The sequence below is a fragment of the Opisthocomus hoazin genome, chromosome 11 (assembly GCF_030867145.1).
Source record: "Opisthocomus hoazin isolate bOpiHoa1 chromosome 11, bOpiHoa1.hap1, whole genome shotgun sequence".
Taxonomy (NCBI): Eukaryota; Metazoa; Chordata; class Aves; order Opisthocomiformes; family Opisthocomidae; genus Opisthocomus; species Opisthocomus hoazin.
In genome coordinates this window covers 2,165,824-2,188,832 of record NC_134424.1, presented here as the reverse complement: position 1 = coordinate 2,188,832, position 23,009 = coordinate 2,165,824, and the positions used below count along the sequence as shown (strand labels likewise).

The following is a 23,009-nucleotide window of genomic DNA, read 5'->3' as shown; positions in this document are numbered from 1 at the left end:
GTTGGAGTAAAGGTGGAGCTTCCTTGTTGGAGTAAGGCTATCTTGCTCAGTGTTTGCTGAAGGACAGCTTTATCCCGCAGTAAATCTCAGTACGTCTAAAAGGTGGCGTTTATTGCTGTGAAGTCCCTAACAGTGTTGTGCGTGGAGTCCTGTGCGCATTTGTTACGTGGTCAAAAAGTCATTGCTTTGTAATTAATGTTGCGTTAATGGATACTGTTGATTTAGTAGGCGTTGATATTCAGTGTCCAGCTCTCAGGTATATAACTTTTCACTTTCTGAAATCATTGTTCAAGTCTTCTGCCGTTGGTTTGATGCATCAGCTCGAGGTTAATAGCAATTACATGATTTCCTGTGTTGTTACAGCTTGAAAAAATGAAGTAGCGATTTCCATTGGTAGAACTGTGCATAAATGAGTACAATGACAGGAGGGTGGTTGCCCTCATGTCTTGCAGATATGAATGGAGGGTGGTTATTTTAACATAAAAATTAAGATATATTTAGATCATAAAACATGCAGGCTCTCCATTTAAATGTTGGTTGCAAGGGTGATTTTCCTCCTTTATTCTGCTTTAAAAAGAACAGCATTGAAAGCCCTCGAAACGGGTAAGACGCAACAGCGTGCAGAAGGGAGGTAACAGACTTCACAGCACAGAAACCTCTCGTATATTTTGTCCTGTAATTAGTTCAGCATTCGAATCCTGAAGAGCTGGGCTGCTCTGCAGTGGCACGTGCGATGGTGACAAGACCTCTGGGCTTGGGGTACCAATGGCGTGCGCGTCGGTTTGCCGCGCGTGTGGCACGGCAGAACGGCGGCAGCGTGAGCTGTGACTCCAGTCGTCTCCCTGCCCCGGGCTGAGCGCGTGCGGTCCGGGTTCGTTTTCAGGCCTGTTCCACCGGGACGGCCGGGCCGGCGTTCGGTGCGCCCTGACGAAGCACATCCCGCGACGAGTTGCCACGCTCCCAGCAAAGCCTGTTCGCCGCAAATTGGAAATGAAAGGATGTCTTCTTATCACAAAGACAGTAATTTCACTAGGATCAGATGCGGTTTTTTTTCCTCCCTCTTCGTGGAAGTGCAGGAATGATTAATAATCAACACATTTCTGTAGCTGCTTTTGTTCTGTGTTCTTTGAACCTCTTAGGCTGTCATCTATTCTTTTTAAGCCACAGAGGGAACAAGTATAGAAATAGACAATGTGGGGATCCGAGGGCTGCTGGGGCGGTGCAGCTCGCCTGGGATTGAATATGTGCATTTTGTATTACTCTGTACACCTCCTGCCTGAAAATGGTTCGTTTAAACAAAAAAGAGGCCTTCAGTTTGTCTTTAAATAAATAATCTCATCATCCTGTGGAGCGTTATCAGCCTGGTGAGTGTATTAAAGCTGTGCAGCTTGCATGAATGTAAAGTCGAGAACTGCTATTTGCAGTGTTTCCATCATTGCCAGCTATGTTACTACCGCATCTTCTTTGCTGCTACTTTTTACATTTAAAATCAAAATAAGAAAATACTATCCTTATATTTATTCTCCGCTGTGAGCGGGCTCTGGCCTTGGGGAAATATCAGGTGTCTAAGTATAGATAAGTCTGAAGAGAAACTGCTAAATTTCAACAGGGAATTGCTAATTTTCTTTTAATTTTAGTATTGCTGCGCAAAAAGGAGGTGTTTTTTTCAAGTAACGAAGAAACAGCTGTGTTGGTGTTAAATATTCAGTGGGTTTTGTAAGTGACTTATTTAAATATCTTCATCTTTATAGATTTCCCTCATCTGAAAGTTCCCTAAAGTGTGATTTTTTTTGAGAGCAGGAATAATTTTTCCTGACTCTTACCTTTCTCCGGCTGGCATTTTGTAACGTCTGGGTCTCTGTTGGAAACACGAAGTAACGACAGGCCTTTTTGTTGCCAACAAAATATTTGATGCCTGCTTTCTCGAACTGCAGAGGAGTTGGTGAAGACTTTCTACTAAAGGCTTGAAATAGCCAGGGGAGATTTGGGCAGGACGCGGCCAGCCCGGCCGGAGCTGGCAGTGCTTCGTCTGGAAGCGAGCACGCGGGAGAATGGCAGAGGGTGGGAAATTGTGCGCAATTTTGGGCAAGTCTTGCATTCTATTTTATAATCAGCTTACTAACATACTACCTAAATGCTACCTAAATTCCCATGCAACAGAGACCATTTATAAAAAAGGAAGGAAGAAGAATCAGCCTGGTCAGGTTTTTGCTTTAGCTGAGAAGCAGCGATGTGCATGCCCAGCTGAACCGACCCCGGCGTGTGGAGCCTGCAAGCCGGCTGGCACTGGGCAGCGCCGGGGGGAGCTTGCCAAGCTTATGGCACATGAAACGGTGACAGTTTTGTTAAACCAGGTCCTGCATCCCGGAGCCCAGATGCTGCTACCCCTGTAGAGGGACTGAGCAGACCCACCCCCAGCCCCCGAGGCGCTTTTCCCAGATGTGTTTTTAAAGAAAGGGCTGTGTTCCTAAAATATAATTGGCAAAATGCTGTGGTGACAGTTAAGGGGAAAAACCCAGCCTTTTCTTTGTAAATTTGTTCTTCCTTATGCGTTGGGAGGGCAAGGTGCCTTGTATGGTGAAGCTGGAAAACCTCGGGAGATGAGGATTATCTGGGCAAAACATAATCCCTCCTCAGGTATTAGGTGGAGACTTGTGCAGTGCTGTCACGGGGGGAAGGGAAGGGATGGGTTAATCGGTTGTTGGGAGCAGAGTAAATCTGGGTGGAAGTAGAGAATCAGACTGGGTGGGCTTGGACTGGCAGGAAGGGTTGGGAGTTTGGAGGCTGAGACTGGGTGGGACAGGAGCAAGGTCTCGAGTACAAGAGAAGGGAGTGGAAAAGGGAGAAGAGAAAATGAAAATCATGGGGTAGAAAGAAGTGCAGTTGGAGTAAAGTAGCTGGCAAGTTTCTCTCTGTGTTGAACCCCTGAATTCTTCAGAACGTGGGATTTTCTAGCACTTCCAGTATCCTTGATTGTGATTATTCCTCTGTGATGCTGGTACATGCAGAGGATAACCCAACCCAACATTACTGAAAATATTTTTGTGAGCTTCAGGGGTCAGAGACCCATGTGGGGATCCAAATGTCCCAGCAGTGAGAGCATGAACGTATGGCCTGGTGCAGTTACGGTCTTGCTTGGTGCACTTTATTAGATGCAAAGCAACTGCTGACGAAAGAACAGGATTTAGCTTGGAAACACTGGAATGTTGAAATGAAAACATTTAACACATGTCCATATGACCTTCATTTGTCATCCTTGTGCATGTTCGTGAGGGGTTGGTATACATTTATGCAATCGCTTTTTCCTGCAGGGCCGTTGTTCGGTGGGCAGGCTGGCTGGTGTGTCGTCATTTCATCAGCAGTTGCATAGTATTTTATTCTGGTACTTCTTCGGTATGCAACTCTGCCATTTTTCACTGTATATCATGAAGATCTGAAAAGAAATTACATTCCTTCATGGTTAATATTCAACAAACAGTCTATAATAAGATGTAATTACTTTGCAGTAATAGCTTTATTTATCACTTTTCCTAGGTGGCTGAAGCAGCTTGAATCCATGATCAGAGCAGATAGCTGATGGTTCCAGCTGCTTTGGCTGCATTTTGGATCCGTTGGAAACAGCCCTAGCTTCCATAGTATAGTGTCTGACACGTCGTCGGTTTGTCTTCCACGGTCGTCACGACTGTGGGTTGCAGATCGCTGACCGTGACAGCACTCAGCTAGCACATCCTTGCATGCTGACTTCGGTGAACAGAAGCCTGTGGAGTCTGGTGATCTAAAAGTCTTCTGGCCATGAAGTTCGTGTTGTTTGACCCATGGCGAAATACACTTGATACTACCCAGCCTCTGGTTATTGTTAGGCTAAGTTTAGCTCCTCAACCACTTGAGAAATAGAGTTTGTAGAACAAATTAAAAATAAAACAACAACAAACAAAAACCCAAAACATGTTCCGTTTTCCCTTCTCATGTTGGGCAAGGTCAAACACTTGTAGACCCCTGCCCTGTGCTGCAGGGAGGAGAGGGGGCTGCTTGCAGTTAACAATTTGGGAGTTAAGCCTCACTTGACAACTTTCTTGACTGAAAAGGATGGGGGAAAAAAGTACACTTGCGCTGTGACTAAATCTGGGATACAATTAATTCTTCTATGCAGTTCTGTGTGTTAATTGCTGTCATTGTGTGAACTGATGGCTTAAGCAAAAATAGAAGATTTTATAACTGATGTGTTGCTTACAATGCATAGTCTTAGCTTAAAGTGCCAGCCTGCAGTGGCTTTTTGAATCTCTTCTGCGCTGTCAATCTCTGCGAATCATCTTTATGTAAATGAAAAATATATTGAAGAGAACAAACCTGGGAAGTGTGGTTTGCACTGTGGTTCAGAAGCTATAGGCTGGTAGTGTCAGAGTGGAGCTGAGCATTTCTGGATAGACGCAGTTAGATCTCCTTCCACGTACCCTCAGCTCTTTCTCTCCTTCCCTGGTATGTGTCACTCCATTAAAGATCCCCAGTGCCATACCCAGCTCCTGCTGTATCAGTCGCTGGTATACTGGGCCACCAGCTAAGCAGGCTGCAGGGATTGCCGTGGAGCTGTGGGACAAGGCAGTCGGCCCGTTCGGCAGCCGGTGGCTCGCTGTGAGATGAAGTGAGCATCTGCCACGGGTGCTTCACCCCGTTGGAGGGGAGCTGGGTCTGAAGACAGAGCTTCGCCCACCTGTGAAAGGTGTTTGGTATCGCCTGGTGTGCTCTAACCGTGCTCTGAGGAGGGACGAGCCAGGCAGGCAGGGCGACGTCAGACAGGTCTGTCCTTGAAGAAAGGCGTGAAGGTGTCCATCTCAACGGCATCCTGGGGTAAAATTATCAGGGGCTGTTTCTCGCAGGGCTCAGCCCCTTCAGCAGCTTTGACCTCGGGCAGAGCTGATGTAGCTTGTCTTCGGTGTGGGGTTTTTCCCTTGTTGGCTGACGTGCATCCCGTGTGTCTGTTAGCACAGCAGCCCATAAGCAGCCGTGCTTTTCAGACGGTGAAGATAAAACCCCCAGGCAGGTCTCTCCTCGGCTTGCTGCTTGCCCGGTTGCAGTGCTTGCCTGTGAGAGTGCACCAGGAGCCTGGAGAAGTACCCTGTGAGTTGGGAGCCCGAAGTCTTACCTCCACGCCGTTGCCCGAGGCGCTGGGAACAGCCTGCTGGCTTTTTTGGCACTTTGTTTAAACTTCTGAGCTGCTACTTTGGGCACTGTCTCTGAATAGCTGAATTTATTTTTCTGCGTGTTCAGTCGCTTAGCAACAGAGAAGAGGAAAAATAGTGAACACAGCTAATTTGCTTGTATTACTGATAAGTTAGCATCTCTTTGGTAGAAAAATGTATTTTTAAGAAGACTGATGAGCTGTAATCCTGGCTTTGGCCAGGCAGAATGTTAAATACACAGTGTTGGTGGACTGGGTAGAGAACCTGACGCCCCGAGGGGTTTACTGTTACCTGGAGCTGTGCTTTGAATGTCTGTGCTTGCGCCTGCTGTTTTTTGGGGGTATTTTATGCTGCTGCTACTTTATTAGGGGAGTTTCTCCAATTCTTTGTGCCTCCTTTTCCCTAGTGATAGAAGGGATTTGATTTAAAAACTAAACAAACAACAACAAAAACCAAAGACCCCAACCTGGTGTTAAGTGTGTGAAGTAGAGTACCTGCTTAAGCAGAAGATTGAAGAGTTGTGTGTGAGATGGGTCTGTTTGCCTGGGAAAGCTTAGGAACAGGTTACTGTTTTAGTATGGTAGTATTTTTGACTGGGACAAGTTACAAATTTTCTGGTCTTGCATCAGATGTTTGGCAGCAGCAGTTAATTTTTATCATTCATGGGGCAACATTCCTGTTGCTCAAAAAAGCATTTGTCTGATCAAGAGCTGTTTGGAATTTGTTTATAAACCCTTCCTTGCTGCTGGAATATTTGGACTATGCTGGCAGCAAAAATCCAGGTAATTACAAATGATTGAAGCCATCTCTCTCTTTATTTCATCTGTTTTTATAGATTGCCTGTTCAAACTATGTCCCATGAACCGGTACTCTGCTCAGAAGCAGTTCTGGAAAGCAGCAAAACCAGGAGCTAACAGCACAACAGATGCCGTGCTACTCAATAAACTGCATGTGAGTATTCATGTTTAGGCTGCTGATAATCATCAACGCTCTCATCCTTACTACCTCAAATATTTCCAATCCAGTTAACCCAGAGAAACCAAGAAAATATATAGAAATCTGTGTACGAGACTCCTTTTGAGACACTGGCTGAGACCCAGCTCTTCAAACATCCTCTGATTTATGACAACGTGCTGTTCGAGCTCTGTGTGTCCCAGTATCGGGGTGTATGATGCTGGGGTAGAGTCACGGTAGCCATTTAAGCTTTTGTCATTAACCTGTGTTAACCTGTAGTACTGCTCTACATGGGCATTTTGGGTGGTAACAGCGCAAAAATGGGACCCTTCAAACCGCACCATGCAGAGCAGAGGGTTCTCGGGCGTTGGATGTCGACGTGGGAGGTCACAGATGAGAGCCGTGCTGGTCGATGCCGTCTGAGCTACCGGTCTGATAAAGCTATTGGGATTCCTCAAACAAGCATAGCTGCTGTTGATACATGTAACGGTTGATGGGTAATTATGAGTAATTATGAGGCCAGACAGCCTCTCCTTCCTTATTAGCTCACAGTATTTAATATTTTCTGGGTAAAATGTTGACATTCAGCAGTTGAAAACCCAGTAAGGCAATTGATTGCTGTTTTTAGAACTCCTGTATAAAAAAAAGCCAACTTAACTTAAATACCATCTGTTGACTTTAGAGTTAAATAAACTCCATGTTTATGTTAAAATTACATAGCTAGAGTACTTGATGTCAAAATTACAGTTCTAAATATTTTTAGTTTCTTTAAGCCTATATTAAGCTCATTGTAGATCGAAATACGAAATGGCCCTGTAGGAGAGTGTCATTTGCTGATTGCCATATGGCTGCCTTGCTCCTGCATTTCACAAAGGCTGGCTGTTTGACTCCTTTTGCTGCTGAAAACATCATTTTATAACCTAGAAGTATTAAGCTGGCAAGGAGAATGTTTTGATGCTGGCTGTAGCACAAAGGTCCCTCACTTGTGCTGCATTTCTCCTGCCCCTTTAATGATGATGAGAGAAGTAGACCATGCCAGCAAGCTTTGAGTAGCGAGGGATGCTGGGTTTGATTTGTCTGGTGTAGAAGGGAAGGGAAGAGTTTATGCTGCAGGTTATGTGTGTGCCAGTTCGTGGCTTTTAAGAGAAAGTGTGGTCTAAATACTGCATCATGTAGAAGAAAAATACTGTTAATTGCCCTGGATCACAATGCCATTTAAAGTTGTGTTCTCTTTCCTCGGTACATGCTGGTTCAGGTGTTTGGGACCTGTTGCTATTCGTCTGACACTTTACTGTTTTGTGCCGGGGTCCTGGTAAAAATACAAGATTAGATATTTCCAGTATTTAGCTCCAGCAGAGTGATGTTTGCGCAGAAATGTACCGCCACGCGCGAACTGCTCGCTGGCTTTGGTGAAAGGCTTTAAGTACTTTACAGTTTTATTGGAGATTATTTAATATGCATCACTTTGAGATGAAAGCTCACCCTTTGTGTAGCATCTGGGATGTTGTGCTGGGGGGGTTGTGCCCGGAAACATGCGTACAGTTGTTAGCTCTGCCTGGGATTAGATTTCTTTATCAGCGCATATAATTTCTAACGGAATTGGTGATGCAAGATGTATTCATCATCACTTGCCTTTTTTGGCTTCTGTTTGTCTGCTGGTGGAATTTATTGTCTGCCGTGGAGCGCTCAATGCTGAGGTCAGGTTATTTTAAGTTAATGCCATTTAAGGGATTTAAAATCTGGGACACTTGTCTTTCTTTGGTATCAAGAATCAGTGCTGGTTGAGAAGCTGACATCTAGCGGCCAGAGAAAATGGTTCCTTCTTCTCGGGTGGGTTCGTGTGTACTTTTGAAATGCATCCGGTCTTAATCATATTTTCACAGAATACTCTATTTTCTTCATTTATAATAAATGTGGCACCCAATCCAGTGCAGACAGAGAAGTCCTTTATTCTGTGATTGCTGTTGATGGCTGAGAGGGCCCTAGTGTCTTGGAGAAATCCTTTCCCGATAGAATACTTTGAAATCAAGCCAAAAAAAAGTTATTTCAATAATAAAGAGAATATTATGCTGCATTGTATTTCTGAATATATTTTAGAGTTTGAATGAGCAGCTGTATTCCAGGTTCTTCTGGAGCAAGAACCAGCTGTCATACCTAGCACAACTTCTAAAAATAGCACATTTTGTGAAAGCTGGAGATGATGAAATTTTCTGACAGTGTACAGATAGCTCTTCCTTTGCAGTAGCGAAGCTTTGTCCCTCTTGTTACTACTTTACCTTACCACAGTTAGGAACTGTGGGCACGTTCTTCTCCTCCAGGAGTAAACTGGACCTACCATAGTCCTTGAGATCTGAGAACCAAACCATAAACATTGATGCTTAGCCTTCAAAAAGTCTAGCTTCAAATTACTCTCTACTACCGGGTATCAGTTAAAGCAAATACAGATTTATTTTTTGTTTTAATGAAAAAATCGGCTTCCATGTAAAGTAAGAGAATTTATTTACCAAATGGTTTAAAAGCAGCCTGTGCAAAATAGCTCACTTCTTTTAAAACAAAACAGAGCACAAGAGACTAGCTATAAATGAAGTTATTAAACAGAACAATGTATCCCTATGATCATTCAATTTTGCAAGGGCTCTCCCTTTGATTACCATGTTCGTGTGATGCAGAAATGCCCGGCTGCATTTTGACAGCCGGTCTGTGATGCAGCACAGAGCGTCCTTCAGCCCCGTGAAGTAGGAGCTCTGCGGGGCGGCGAAGCTGGGAGCTCACCTATCGAGAGCTGCCACGGGCATTTGTAACCATCTTCTGAATAACCCTGCTGCGTGGTGAAGGTGATGAGAGCCGTCGTTAAAAGGCAGGCTGTAGAACAGTTGGAGCCTCTATCAGTAAAAGTAAAATAAAGACACAAAGGTGCCGTCCTTTCCTTTCAGTTTCTATGGAAGTCAGTAGAAAGTATAGATTTCCTGGCTGGAGTTGTTACCCATCCCTTTTCACCTTCACTGCATAGGAGTGGTGTTGTCTTCTCATGGCTTGTCTTCTGTCTTGTCTGAGCTTTTCAGCTCATGTTTTATTCCAAAATTTTGACAAATTTTACCCAAAGGACGGGTTGCTTAAATGGTGTGTGTCTATCTTCCTAAACAACTGAACAAGGGAATTGGAAATTACGCTGATGGAAGTTGGAGAGAGGAAATTACGCTGTTTCAGATGCTCGTTGTTTTTCTGCTTCTTTGAAATACTCTTAAAGAACCTCAGGTGTTTGGTCACTTTTTTTTTTTATAAAACAGCCAGCAATTGAATTGTTCTCCTTTAATTTCAGCATGCGGCAGATTTGGAGAAGAAACAGAACGAAACGGAGAACAGAAAGCTGCTGGGAACAGTCATCCAGTACGGCAATGTTATCCAGGTAGGCTGCGAGCGTCTTTGCAAGCTGTGCCGGAGTTTGCTCCATGTGGCTTTCAATTTCTGGAACTCGGGGACGAGAGTCTGTAGTTGTGCAGGGTATGGCAGTGTCCTGAGATAGGATCCTGCGAAGCAAGAACTGGGCATAGAGCTGTGACGGAGTCACTTTTTTTATTGTGGGTTAATTGTGCGCCTTTTTTATTTGTTGAGGTCACCATGTGATTGCTTTCTTCAGAAATATTTCTTAGAGCCCTCGTTGGAGTTGGCCATTTGGAAGGTGGCACAGGCACCGTGCAGTGCCCAGTATGGTGTCTGGCAATCAAGTGTTGACATGTCAAATAGTGACCTGACACAGAGAAAGAAGATCAAGACAGACAAAGAATTGCAGTCCATTGAAGCAAAAGATATGGTAGATCCCCGGCGGGGGGGGGACATCAAAACCGATAAAAATGGAAAGTAGAGTAATTGCATAATTAAAAAAGGTTGTTCTTTAATAAATGGGGAACATAATGTGCAGCTGATGCGGGTCCACTCTGGACCCAAAGCAGAGTTGCTGCCACTGGATAGAGTGCCTCAGCACCTCAGAAGAAGGTGGGAGAGTTACCTAAGCATTTAGGTACAAAGGCTGTGAAGATGGTGAGGGGACTGGAGCATCTCTCCTATGTGGAAAGGCTGAGGGAGCTGGGCTTGTTCAGCCTGGAGAAGAGAAGGCTGAGAGAGGACTTTAGAAATGCTTATAAATATCTTCAGGGTGGGTGTCAGGAGGACGGGGCCAGACTCTTTCCAGTGGTGCTCAGCGACAGGACAAGGGGCAACGGGCACAAACTGAAGCAGAGGAAGCTCCAGCTGAACCCGAGGAAGAACTTCTTCCCTCTGAGGGTGACGGAGCCCTGGCCCAGGCTGCCCAGGGAGGTTGTGGAGTCTCCTTCTCTGGAGATATTCCAGCCCCGCCTGGACGTGGTGCTGTGCAGCCTGCTGTGGGTGACCCTGCTTGGGCAGGGGGTTGGGCTGGGTGATGCCCAGAGGTCACTTCCAAGCCCCACCACTCTGTGAGTCTGTGCCTTAGATTCAGAAATGCCTCTACCAATGTGTTCTGTTCTGCTGCCTCAGTACCGGCCCACAGAGGCGGTGGCCAGGAGTGCAGGCAGACTGGGTGCTCTTGTTGTGAGGAGTTGGGTGGCCGCCCTTCGAAGCAGCTGCAGGGTGGGGAGCGACCTGGTGGAGGTGGGGCAGGGAAGTGCCTGCCTTGCTTCAATTCAGTGCACGATTGGCCTGTCTGTTTGAGGCAAAAAAAATCTGCTTTTAATGACGAAAGAAAAATAATAATATCCGTTTTTGATTGGACTACAAACAACGCTAAGAGCAGTGAGAGATTTTTGCCCGTTTTCCCATAATTCCCTTATGTTCTGTGAGTATTTACGGCGGTCAAAAGGCATCCAAAAGGGGCTTTCTGTATAAAAGCACTTGTCTGCTGAATTTACAGGAAACTCAGCAGGGCTTGGTTGGGGCTGGGATGCATACGGACGCTGGCGGTGCGCAGCCTGTGCAGCGGAGCGTTGGTGAATGGGACTTTGGGAGGAGAGCCTTCAGAGGAGGAGGCACGGTTTCTGCTGAATGGGACAGAACAAAGCCAGACAGGAGCAGCTTTGCTCCTCACCACCCCTTCTTAGCAGGGAAAGCCGCTTCGTCCCCAGCATTCTCCAACTCACAGAATAGTAGGGGTTGGAAGGGACCTCTGTGGGTCACCCAGTCCAACCCCCCTGCCGAAGCAGGGTCACCCAGAGCAGGCTGCACAGGACCTTGTCCAGGTGGGTCTTGAATATCTCCAGAGAAGGAGACTCCACAACCTCCCTGGGCAGCCTGGGCCAGTGCTCCGTCACCCAAACTCTTGCTCCTGTGGTTTTGGGCAGACTGTCGTGAAGTGACAGGGGCTTTTCAACGTGTTTGTCCTTTGCTGGAGAGGGGATGGTAGGTTTAGCTGAAGGTGTTTTGTGCTGTAGGACTGTATATGTACTGAAAGAAGTGTAAGTGAAATTGTGCCCGAGTTCATCGCTATTTTTATGTAATTTCATTTTTATTTTAACTCCTGTGTAGTATTGTGGTTATCATTGTTATTTACTGAGGGGAGGAGAAATGAGCATTCTTAGAACTGAACTCTAATTCTTATTCTAGCTGCTTCACTTAAAAAGTAACAAATACTTAACAGTAAATAAGAGGCTTCCAGCTCTACTGGAGAAGAATGCTATGAGGGTGACCTTGGATGAAGCTGGAAATGAAGGTTCCTGGTTCTACATACAGCCCTTCTACAAGCTGCGTTCCATTGGAGACAGCGTAAGTGCTCGGGGGAGTATCTGCACTACGGCGTCGTGCGCAGCTCGGCGAAGCCCCTCTCAGGAGGCCGGTCTTGCAATTAGTGGAACGCGCAGATCTGTTAGTGCGCGATGATGCAGGAACAACCTTTTTCCTGTGCTGTCATGAGGGGGAGGAGAATTGCTATGGTAACTCGTATTTTGGAAACATGGAAAGATTTAACGTTGGAGGGAATAAGGGACCTAATTACACTGGCTTTTCACAATTCCTGTCCAATTCAAAATGGTAGGAAATGTGGAGTTCCTTCGGTAGATTTGGAATAAATAATTAATATCTTGGTTTTCAATGTTGTCAGTTTGGAATTAAAATTCATCATCATCTTGTGTATGAGGAATGAGGCAATAATGAGGTTAAATGGTCTGGTTCATGGGAAATCTGGAATATAATTGGTTCTGAGTTAAATGGGTTACCATTTTAGTCTCTTAATCTCTTTTTTACAAAATCTGAGTCACCTGGATATGCTATCTGCCTAAAACCAGGAGGTAATGAGCTTCACTGTGCTCTGTGGTATAGTGCAGGTATACATCTGGCACCTAAACACAGCAGACTTTGTCGGGTAGGAGTAATTTATCCTGTAGACTAGCCCCATATGTTCTGACGTGTTCCTTTTCTACAGGCACACACACACAGTAAAGCCAAAGCACAGGGCAGCGCAGTCCTAGTGGCCACTAAGCGCTTTTAAATCACGCCGGTTCTCAGACCCTTTATCACTAAGAATAGTGCTTTTCAATACAGAAAAGGCTTTGGGGTTTTAAGTAAGACTTTGCCCTAGAAGAAGGGAAGAACAGGAGCTTTACTGTCCATAATAAAGTGCGTTTGTCCTGAGTCATGTGCTGGGCTGGTCAAGAATCTGATTTTACAAATGAAAGTGCATCTTGGAGGAGGAGGATTTTTGGCTGACCTTTTGCTCTAGGAATTATTTGTTAAATGTTAACCAATGAAACAACTTCATGGAAAACAGCAGATAGGTTAGTTACCAGAACGCAGGCTGTGTTTCTCTGGCAAGCCTCTCAGTGCAGTAGTGTAGGGCTTTCTTTTTCTGCCTGAAAGACTGGGGTATGGTGAGCTGAATTCTGAAGCAAGCAGAATGCAAGTTTTCATACTCAGACTGGCATCTCTCCAAACTGCAAGAAGGTGATTTCCTCCCATCGCTCCCGTTAAAAAAAGAAAGAAAAAGAGCTTTCTCAGGGTGCATATTTCTGTCTGATGCTGCGCTTATCTACAGGTTGTCATTGGAGACAAAGTAGTCCTGAATCCCGTCAACGCTGGGCAGCCTCTCCACGCCAGCAGTCATCAGCTGGTTGATAACCCGGGGTGCAATGAGGTAAGGGCGGGTCGACACCGCTGGAGCAGCCTTAAAACCCTCCCTGTCTTTTGACCAACCTGCTTGGACTTGTTTTGTGAGGATCAGCAAGGTGGTCGGTACCTGTGGCGTTGTTTAGGAATGGTTACCTTGTTTATCGGCAATGTGTTAAGTTGCTTTACTAAGACTTTCCTCATATCTGTTGGGTGCTGGACAGAGGGTTGAGTCTGATCTCTTTTGCTTGACTGCCTAAAAGTAAGATTTTTCTTCAAAATCAGAAGTGGTGGTACAGTGATGTGTAGCAAGTGACTCCCTAGCAAGTCAGCTCTGTAGTTACTTGTTCTGGAGTAAGTACAGGCAAGACTTTCCTTCTCTAGAGTAATGCAGCAGGGACTGCAGTATTCTGCTGAAAATTGTCTAGAAAAAGGCAGTAGTTCATGGCAGTATCTTGTGTGGGCACAAGGCAGTGGGACTGATGGTTTTAGTTCTCCTTTTAGGTCAACTCTGTGAATTGCAATACAAGCTGGAAAATAGTCCTCTTCATGAAATGGAGCGATAACAAAGATGATATTCTCAAAGGGGTAAGACTCCAAACTCTGCTCGCTGGTAACTCGTTCGCTGCTGGGTGGCTTCTGCGTTGATGGTGCTGTCTGGGCTTTGGCAGGGGGATGTGGTGCGGCTGTTCCATGCGGAACAGGAGAAGTTTCTGACGTGCGATGAGCACAGGAAGAAGCAGCATGTCTTCCTGAGAACGACGGGGAGGCAGTCGGCCACGTCTGCAACCAGTTCGAAAGCCCTGTGGGAAGTGGAGGTAAGAATTGTACCCCAGGCTGGGGGTGGCTTTGTAGGAACAATTACTGTTTCTGTTGAAAAACAGAGTATCTGGATTTCTTTTATTAGGTAAAAGTCTTCCTGCTCTTAGAAGTTTAATCTTAAAATTTCTTTACTTACTGTGCTTTCTGTGCAAAATCAAAAAACAGAGTTCTGATCTTTAATGGTGCAGCAGATAGCTCTTAAATTCGGGTTCGTGACAATTCGGAACAACGGGACAGAGAAGCATCTAAGAAGTCATTCTCTTACCAGTCACTAAAATTTAACACCAGCTAACAATTTCAACTGTCCTGCTGAGTGTACCGAACACTCTGTTTTTGGTGTGGAATAATGTGATTATGCATATCCTCATTTCACAGGAGGTTGCAACCCTTTGCTAGTCTCTGTGCGTTGCTTGTCTGGACTGGTCTTTTGGTTTTTTTTTCTTGGCTTTTAAATAGAGTGACTAACACCTTGGCCATCACTGGCTTCTTAAAATATCCTCAATCGATTGGTATTATTAGAGTTGGTTTATGATTTTAAATGTTTGCCATGCAAACTACGTGTGAGGATCATGAGTATAAGTGTAACGGTGGGTAGGTGTTTTCATATTCTTTTTCCAGAAGTGGCTGCTTTGATATATAGCTTCTCCCATATTTGAATCGAAAGCCTACTTCCAATTAACATTACTTGGCGTGTTACAACACGTCAGTAGCTGCTGCGGTAACTCTCTGTGTGTGTGCAGTTACCGGTGGTGGAGGCGAGGCAGAGGTGAGGTAGTGCTTCCCTGAAAGGCTCAGGGCAGCTGTGCCGGGTTTTCCCGAAGGAAGCCGCTGTGCCCACAGAGCAGCCGACACGAAGCAGCAGATCTTCTGATGCTGGAGGCTCTGCTGGCCTCAGCAGAAGTTAGAGAGTAAATATGACGGTCTTCATATTGTTTTGTACAGCACCGTTGCATATGAAATATTTCCAGGTGTCTTCCCTCATCCCCTTCAAGAATGTTGAAACTTAGTTATACCAGGAAGGTAGAGGATTTGTTGCATTTCCTCAGGAAGTTTGTTTCAAGACCAAGCAACACGTGCACACCAAGAGCACCTTCTGTAATTACTTCTCTGCCAGCTTGCACCGTAATCTCCCTGCCATCATTCAGAAATTGTTGAACTGAACTAACCGTAGCCAGCTCAAAGCATTTACTGGTCGGTGTTGTTGACCTGTGAAAGGTTGTTTCATCTTTTCTGGAGCTCCTTGTTGTGTTTTAAATGCCGTGTTTGAAAGGGAGGCCGCTGGCGTAGGGCGTAAGTGTGGTTTCCCTTTCCTCGCAGGTGGTGCAGCACGATCCTTGCCGCGGTGGCGCGGGGTACTGGAACAGCCTTTTCAGGTTCAAACACCTCGCTACTGGACACTACCTGGCAGCAGAGGTAGGTGTTGGGGCTTGCTTAGGAGCTCTGCCTTTTCTTCCACGGTGTTTCCTTCCTTTTACACCTTCTGAAAATCTTTCATTTCCTGCCCTAAAATTTGACACAGGGGAGGGGAGGAGAGTGGTGTTTGGGTCCTTAGCACAGCAGTAGGTGGCTAAACATAGAAAACAAGGTGAAAGAGGCTTGAAGGAATACCACAGTGCGGGAGTAGTCTTGAGCTTATTTCACTTTTTTGTATGAATTCTAGGGGCAAGAACTCTTCTCTTGCAAAGAATAGACACTAAATAGTATCCTGTCATGTGGGCAGTAGAATCAGGATGGATTCATTCATTGATGAATAAATTGTAAATGGCTGAGAGCCTTTGGGGGAAAATGAATTCCACTGTTGTTAGTTTCTCTTGAATGACCGATTTCCGAGCAGAATTGTAGAACTGAATGTAAGATGAAAATGCAGTTAGACTTCAGACCAGTCTTCTAAGAACTGCAGGTAATGCTTAGCGGTCCAAGCACAAAATAAATTAGTCTCTTTCTCCATAGTGGACATCTTTCCCCCATTGAAATAAGATTACAAGATCTTTTGTTTAAAACAAAAAAGAAAAAAAAAAGTCTAAGGGTTATAATTTTGTAAGTTTTGCTGCTTAACAGTTGTAAATATTTGTTAGAACTACTTGTATTTACTGGAAAGCATGGATATATCTCCATGCCAGTACAGAAACCTCTGTAAGTGAAAGCTGTCCTGGATGTAAGAGTGTGTAGCAGGGCAGAATGGCTGTCTCAGCCCACAGTATTGACCCGAGAGCTGCAGTGGGAGAAGTCCAGATTAAATATCCCATTTTATATTCTTCTGATAAGCAGATTGGAAAAAACGCAGCATTTGGTCACATGCACACTTGCAAATCCTTTTCAGTAGTGATCCAGTGTAGAGCGTTTCCAGTAAATCTTGGGTTTGCTAATCAGCCCAAATAAAATCATGGTCTTACATCATGCAGTAATATACCAGGGGAGACTGCTCTCCTGATCCACAGTTAGAACAGTGTTTGTTCTAAAAGATTTCTGCCAAGCCAGTAATTCCTGGTTGGAAATTCCACTTGGGATTTAAAAAATACAAACCCTGAGACTTGGTAACTCTCTACCCATCTTGCTCCTTTGGTGATTACCCCGAACAAGATGAACCTCTCTGCATGTTTGCAGGTTACCTTGCTGCTGAACTGACGGACAGACAGATGCCCGACTAGCCGTGCGTCGGTGTGCGCGGCGTGTCTGTTCTGCATGCCTGGTAGCGCTGTAGCAGAGTGTGTTTTCCACAAAAGAAGTTTAGACCGCGCCGAGGTTGTTTCCCGCTTCCAGCTCTGTTAGAGTTTTGACGTGCCTGTGATTCTGTTTCATCAGGTAAACCCTGACTATGAGGAAGATGACCTGGAGTGTCAATCCTCAGTAAGTATAGGCAAGAGTATGATCTTGCCGCTGATTGAGGAGGGCTTGACACAGGCCCGGGTATTTACCTGGCCGCTGCGTTAAATGGTCCAGGCTTTGTTGCTAGTGAAGAAACTAAAAAACTGAGAAAGATCTGAAGGCTTTTAAGGCCTATCCATTTATCTGTTTTAGGCTTTAGTAAAGAGCAATGCACTTGGAGCTGAACTTATACATTACCTGGACCCCCTTGCCTCCCCCCTTTGTAGCAGCTCTGTTTCTGTCTTCCTGTTTCTCAAACCTTTGCTTCCTCGAAGCACTTGCTTGCATAGGTCTGAGGAGCAAGTTGCTCCAGGTGACACCGGATGGCAAGCGTCCCTAACGGGGTGTTCACAGAGTGCTGTGCCAGTCAGTCGCCTGACCTCCATGTTTAAGGGATGCGTTCCATCTCTCATGTTAGCTTGTCACAGGAAAGCCAGGGTAAAGGGTCTAGGGAGCAAGAATGGCGGGGTGAGAATGATTTCCGTGCCATTCTTCTGATTTTCCTGTGAAAGCAAGTCTGTGGTGTTTTCAGTAAATGTTGTTGTGTCAAAGATTGTGTGCTGGTGCTTTGTACTAAGAGAAGCTTCTCTTGGTGTCACAGGGAAACAGTGTTGCTTCAGTAGTTGAAAAAAAATAAAACTGGAACAGCACTTTCCTTTGTGGCTCACATTTTTGTAGTTGGATTTAATGTCGGCTTATGCAGCTTTCTTGGTCACTTATCCTGTATTATGGAAGATTTGCTCCATTTGGATATGAAAAAGAACCACTCCTCCGATTTTTAAAAATTCAGTGCTTTGAAATGCTGTGAGGTGGAGTTTTCCTCCTAAAAGGATTTGTCATTGCAGCCTGGCCATTAAAATGCTTATCCTTGCCCCCAGATACTGCACTGTTATCCTGATTAGTTCTTGGTGGTATTTGGCAGCAAACACTGATCTTCTGACAGCTTGACTTCAGTAAACATACTGGAAAAATGAAAAAATGAACAAAAAAATACCCCACCACACACAAAGCTATTGTTGGGGGAGAGAGGGATGCAACATTGAACTATTTTGTTAGATTAACTTTTGGAAGGTTAATCAGTGTCTTTTACGTAGCTATCCATCCTACTGGCGTTCCGCTGATGTCCCCATCTGATCAGCAGCGCAGTCGTGACGATAACGCGCTGGCTTCGGAGCTGTGCTGGTTCTCCCCTGCTCGGTCTCCTTACCACTAGGTGGCAAAAATGGACCATAAAGAGTAGGAGCAGGAGCACATAGCTCATTTCTGACAGAGGATCGCTGCATCGTTTAACATTGGCTGCTGACAGGGTGGTGTAGGCTGCTTTATCCAGCTTTATCCAACTGTGAGCCGTCTGCAGGATGGCAGGTTTCTCAGCGCAGCTCTGTGGCTGCTTGCCGTTTTCTCCTTACACCTCGGTGAGCTGTACAAGGATGGGCTTTAAAGGGGCATGGCCGAGATGCCAGCTGGTACCCCTGGAACGTGAAAGGGGACTGCTTTTGTCAGCTTTGGGCTTGAAGTTTTAGTTCTGCCCAGATTGCCCCGTTGCCTGCTTTCGGGTTTACTGCTCGTTTTCGGCTTTGCCACAGTGTCAGTAACTGACCAGTTGTCTTCCAAAGTACAAATTGTGAATACAGAGCAGCTGCCTTGCCGTGGGGATGGAGGAGGCAGCTGAAACTTGGAGAATTCATTCCAAGTGAGCGAGTTTCTCCTGGTGTAAAGCCTCCAGATGGACTCTACTCAGTGTACGGTTGCTCCTTCTCTTGAAGGCACACTCCCAATGTGTATTTCTGTTCCATACAGCTAGCTGTCTGTTCCCTTGTGCAAATCAGACTTTGAATGTCGCTGCTTGGCAGCCAAGTTCATTGACTACAAATGTGCTACTTGCAGAGTATGCTGAGGCGCAAGCGATGTTAGATACCTGTTCTGTGTGTTTGAGGATTGCCTTGCCTGATGCCAGGACTTTGAAAGACAGGTACTTGAGTGCTGATCGCTTTGGGTGCCTGCCTTCTGCTGGTGCCAGGATCACAGAGGAGCTGATAAATTGGTGGCTTGATCACTTTGAAAATTACATCTAGGGTTTAGGTGTGATGGGCAGCTGGTCCTGTGTTGTGTCAGACAGCACCTTTTTATCGACGAGTGATAACCAGTAGTTCCCTAGGAAAGGTTTTAGAGAAAGTTGTTGTGCCTTTTTCCTAGTTTATCTTTATTTTTTTCCTACCCTTGTGTCCTCTCATCTGAAAATCCACGATTTTACTCAGTTGATGTTAGTATCTTTACTTTGTTAAAGGAGGCTGGTAATTTGCTAGCACCTTGGAAATAAAGATACTTCTGATCCCATGTCCTTTGTAGCGTGTCATTGTGTTCGAGTGCATCGTAAGCTGACGTGTGACCAGCAAGACAGCTGACCTCTGGATTAGCTGGTGTGTCATTTGTCTGTGATTGATAGGTGCAAGTCCTGTTTTTCTGCTGAAGTTGATTATTTCCCAGCGAGATCGTTGGTACGTAGTGTTGGTGGATTTTGTAGTTGCAGCTCACATAATTACTTTGTTAGAATGATAGCTGTGGTACATCGAATACATTTCAAAAGCCAGTAGTGTCGGGGTGGGGAGCTTGGTGGGTTTGGGTCATCTGAAACGAGTCAGAGTTCCAGTGCGCTGTGGGGTGGATGGCCGGGGGATTCCGAGTCTCTTCTGGCACTGTCTGCAGGATATAACCTCTGTGATGTAGGACTTACTGTCTTTGTGATTCAGAAATAATCAGAAGTTGTTAACACTAGGGAAGGTGAAGAAATGGTTTGAGAGATAAGCGACTTGTCAGATTTACTGGTGTCCTAAAGCCCCGCTGTCTTAGCTGGTACTTGGAGTGCTTCAGAGTGATGCCTGAAAATTACAGGACACATCTATTTAACACTAGGCAGGTGGGTCTGGAGGGCTTGGTCTGACTGATGGGACTTCTTCCGCAGCTGGACCCTGAGCAGGATGCCTCCAGAAGAGGCTTGCACAGTGCTCAGGAGAAGATGGCGTACTCTCTGGTGTCTGTGCCTGAAGGAAACGATATCTCCTCCATATTTGAGTTGGACCCCACCACCTTGCGAGGAGGAGACAGCCTTGTCCCCAGGTACAGCTAAACATACTGTTAGAACTGACTGTCTGCTTTGGACTTGGATTTTTTTATTATTATTCGTTCATTTTAAGGTAAAGCTGTCTCCCACTTTTTTTTTTACATTCTTTGGCATTAAGATCCTTCCTCAAATTAATAAAGAAGTACTTAGCAAGTGCCTGAAGATTCACTTTAGTACTTTACAATTGAGTTATAAGTAACAGAATCCCATTTTAGAGATGGGAAAATCGAAATTAGGTGACTTTCTTGCCAGTGAACAAACTGGGACTGAAAGCCTTGGGCGTCCTAGCAAGCCACTCCCATGACCTGTCTGTATTATGTTAGCTAGGATGTAACATCAAGTATTTAGCATTTCATTTGCTGTTGTTTACACGTCCTTTACTGTTCCTGTGGTACCTCTTGCTACTTAAAAGATGCTGTACCTTTCGAGGACACACAGCCTGCATTTTTGCTGTCTGTCCCCCCTGAGAAAGCACAGCATATTAGTTCCTTATCTAAGCAACTCTAAATCATCAGATACTCCTAAGGTAGCAGAAGTTAACACGGTCAGCGAAAGCAGCCGTCCTGGCTGCCTCTTCTGTCCTTTGGGCTGCCACGGTTGTGTGGGGAGAGGAGGTTGTGCTGCAGCTGAGAGGCTGTTTCTTCTCCTGGCCCGAGAGGCTCATCTGTCCGTGGCTTGGTATCTTTTATCAAAAGACTGGTACACGCAAAGCAGTGTCATTGCCAGAGCTACCGGAGAAAACTAAGTCTGGGAACTGCTGTCCCCATAGGACTTCTGTTAGAGAAAATTGTTGCACGCTAGTCTCGTGTTCTGGTATCTTAACGGACCTCTGATGCGTGTACAACATTGAGTAGCTATACAGAGTCAAAAAATTCTCAGTTTAGAAAATATAAAATAGATATCAGGGAGTTGTGGGCTGAAAAGTACAAGGTAAGGGAGGAGGCTGACAGCTCGGATGCGCTGTAGCGTGTGGAAATGTGAGGACTTGCAGAGGCTTAAGCTGTTACTGTGCCGCAGCTGGGCTACAGCAGCAAAACGTAGATGTAGTTCTGTTTTACAGCAGAATCTATTTCATTATACAAGAAGACTTCTTAAGGTGAACTTATAGAATAGAATAAGGAAAGAAGAGTCGTATTCCTGCTGTGGTATGCAGCACGGATAAAGATGACACTTTTTTTTTTTTCCTCTTGTTGCTGCCAACGTCTTGCAATTCGAACAATGCAAAGATTTCCCGTCTGGGAAACTGACTCATGCTTTGAAACATTTGACTTTTTCAGAAACTCTTATGTCAGACTTAGACACCTTTGCACTAACACCTGGGTTCACAGTACCAATATCCCTATTGATAAAGAAGAGGAGAAGCCAGTGATGCTCAAAGTAAGTCCTGTTGCTTTCTATAAGCACGTCCTTTGGTTCCTATACGTCTGTGCAAGTGTTGTTGGTAGGAGAAGCTCCAGTCCCTTGAGACTGCTGCGTTTGTCGAGCAGCGTGACAGCAATGAGTAGTGCCTCTGCAAAACGTCTTATGGGAAAGGTCAGGTTTTCACAGTAGTTTGCTGGTTACGCTGTTCAATTTCTGCTGTACGACAGTCATCACGAGGAGGATTTTTTCCGGTGTTTACAACAGCATTTTGCAGTCTCTCCTGACGTTTCTCTGGATGCAGGGACACCTTTGAGCTCACAGAGAGTGGTACTGTTCTCAAAGTTTGACTTCATCAGTAGCCTCGCGCAGTCTAAGCGGAGCGTGGCTTTGCTGCTGTTTTGTTATCACTGAGTGTGTGAATCACTGCTTTGTCTGCTGCCTCTTGGTTTGGTGATAAACTTCTCTGTGTTTCAGATTGGTACTTCTCCAGTGAAAGAGGACAAAGAAGCTTTTGCTATAGTACCAGTTTCCCCTGCAGAGGTTCGGGACTTGGATTTTGCAAACGATGCAAGTAAGGTTTTAGGTTCCATTGCTGGCAAGTTGGAAAAGGGAACAATAACCCAGAATGAAAGAAGGTGAGGAGGCAAGAATCTGGTTCAGATAATGTTGTTTCCTTTATGCAGTAACTGTTTCTTTGAGAATTTTATCTGTGTATGCTATCTTCAGGAGAGGGATTTTGTTTCCTACATGATTAGGTTTTTTTTTTTTAAATGAAGTTGATGGGTCTTATTGTTGACGTGCCCATAGTGGAGGTTCTCAAGCCCGTTCTGTCACACCCTCCCTGTTGCTCTGTGAAATGGGACCATGAGAACTGTTGTTGGGAACTCGGAGGAGTAATCCGCAGCATACCTTTCTTGATGGGCTTTGCGAATGGAGTGTGGGAATTTATAATCCGTCTTGTGAAGACTGAGCATGTGACTTCTCACAAATCCTCTGACAATATCCGTGAAAAGTGCGTGGCCACACAAAAAGAGCGCAGAGTCGGCTGTGTAAAACCAGGGCCTGTGTACTTCTGCAGCCAATGTCTTTTGCCTGGCCTTGGGAGACATTGTCACCTGATTTTTATTTCTTTTTTCTAGCGATTTAAAGAGCTGCCAGATAGAACTTGGCAGGCAGATAGTTGCCTGAGAGTGATATTGTTGTCTTACTGCTGCTATGGTTTAGCTTAGACAGTAAGGCTATAGCAAAAGGGAGCATTAGTTCCTAACTTGAAGTTCTGTCCAAACCGATGTGCTTTATCCCGCATCTGAGGCAGTCTCTAACTGATACTATTTTCTCGCTTAGCAGTTTGAAATCTATGTAAACTTACACTGACATTGGTCTTTCATCAGATAGAATTTGTGGTCTTGTATTAACCACTTCTGGCCCTTTTGTAGATCTGTTACCAAATTATTGGAGGATTTGGTCTACTTCGTTACGGGTGGAACTAATTCTGGACAAGACGTTCTTGAAGTGGTATTTTCTAAACCTAATAGAGAACGGCAAAAACTGATGAGAGAGCAGAATATTCTAAAGCAGGTAGGCTGCACTTGTCTCTAAACAACGCCTGCAAGAAGTGTTGTCAGAAAAGAGAACCTAAT

General features: G+C 45.1%; 1 protein-coding gene across 7 annotated transcripts in view; it reads left to right on the top strand.

The window, feature by feature from the left end:
* Positions 1-23,009, top strand: part of ITPR1 (inositol 1,4,5-trisphosphate receptor type 1) — a 184,183-nt gene that overhangs the window by 45,116 nt on the left and 116,058 nt on the right. For 4 of the 7 annotated variants that reach the window (XM_075433112.1, XM_075433109.1, XM_075433108.1 and 1 more), the window contains 12 exons: positions 6,013-6,128; positions 9,451-9,537; positions 11,706-11,864; positions 13,129-13,227; positions 13,704-13,787; positions 13,871-14,017; positions 15,339-15,434; positions 16,824-16,868; positions 19,849-20,003; positions 21,285-21,384; positions 21,844-22,004; positions 22,806-22,947. In XM_075433112.1, the coding sequence (XP_075289227.1) occupies positions 6,013-6,128; positions 9,451-9,537; positions 11,706-11,864; positions 13,129-13,227; positions 13,704-13,787; positions 13,871-14,017; positions 15,339-15,434; positions 16,824-16,868; positions 19,849-20,003; positions 21,285-21,384; positions 21,844-22,004; positions 22,806-22,947 (1,391 nt within the window). The remainder of the gene's footprint in view (positions 1-6,012; positions 6,129-9,450; positions 9,538-11,705; positions 11,865-13,128; positions 13,228-13,703; positions 13,788-13,870; positions 14,018-15,338; positions 15,435-16,823; positions 16,869-19,848; positions 20,004-21,284; positions 21,385-21,843; positions 22,005-22,805; positions 22,948-23,009) is intronic. The other 3 variants (XM_075433115.1, XM_075433114.1, XM_075433111.1) reach the window with 1 other exon arrangement.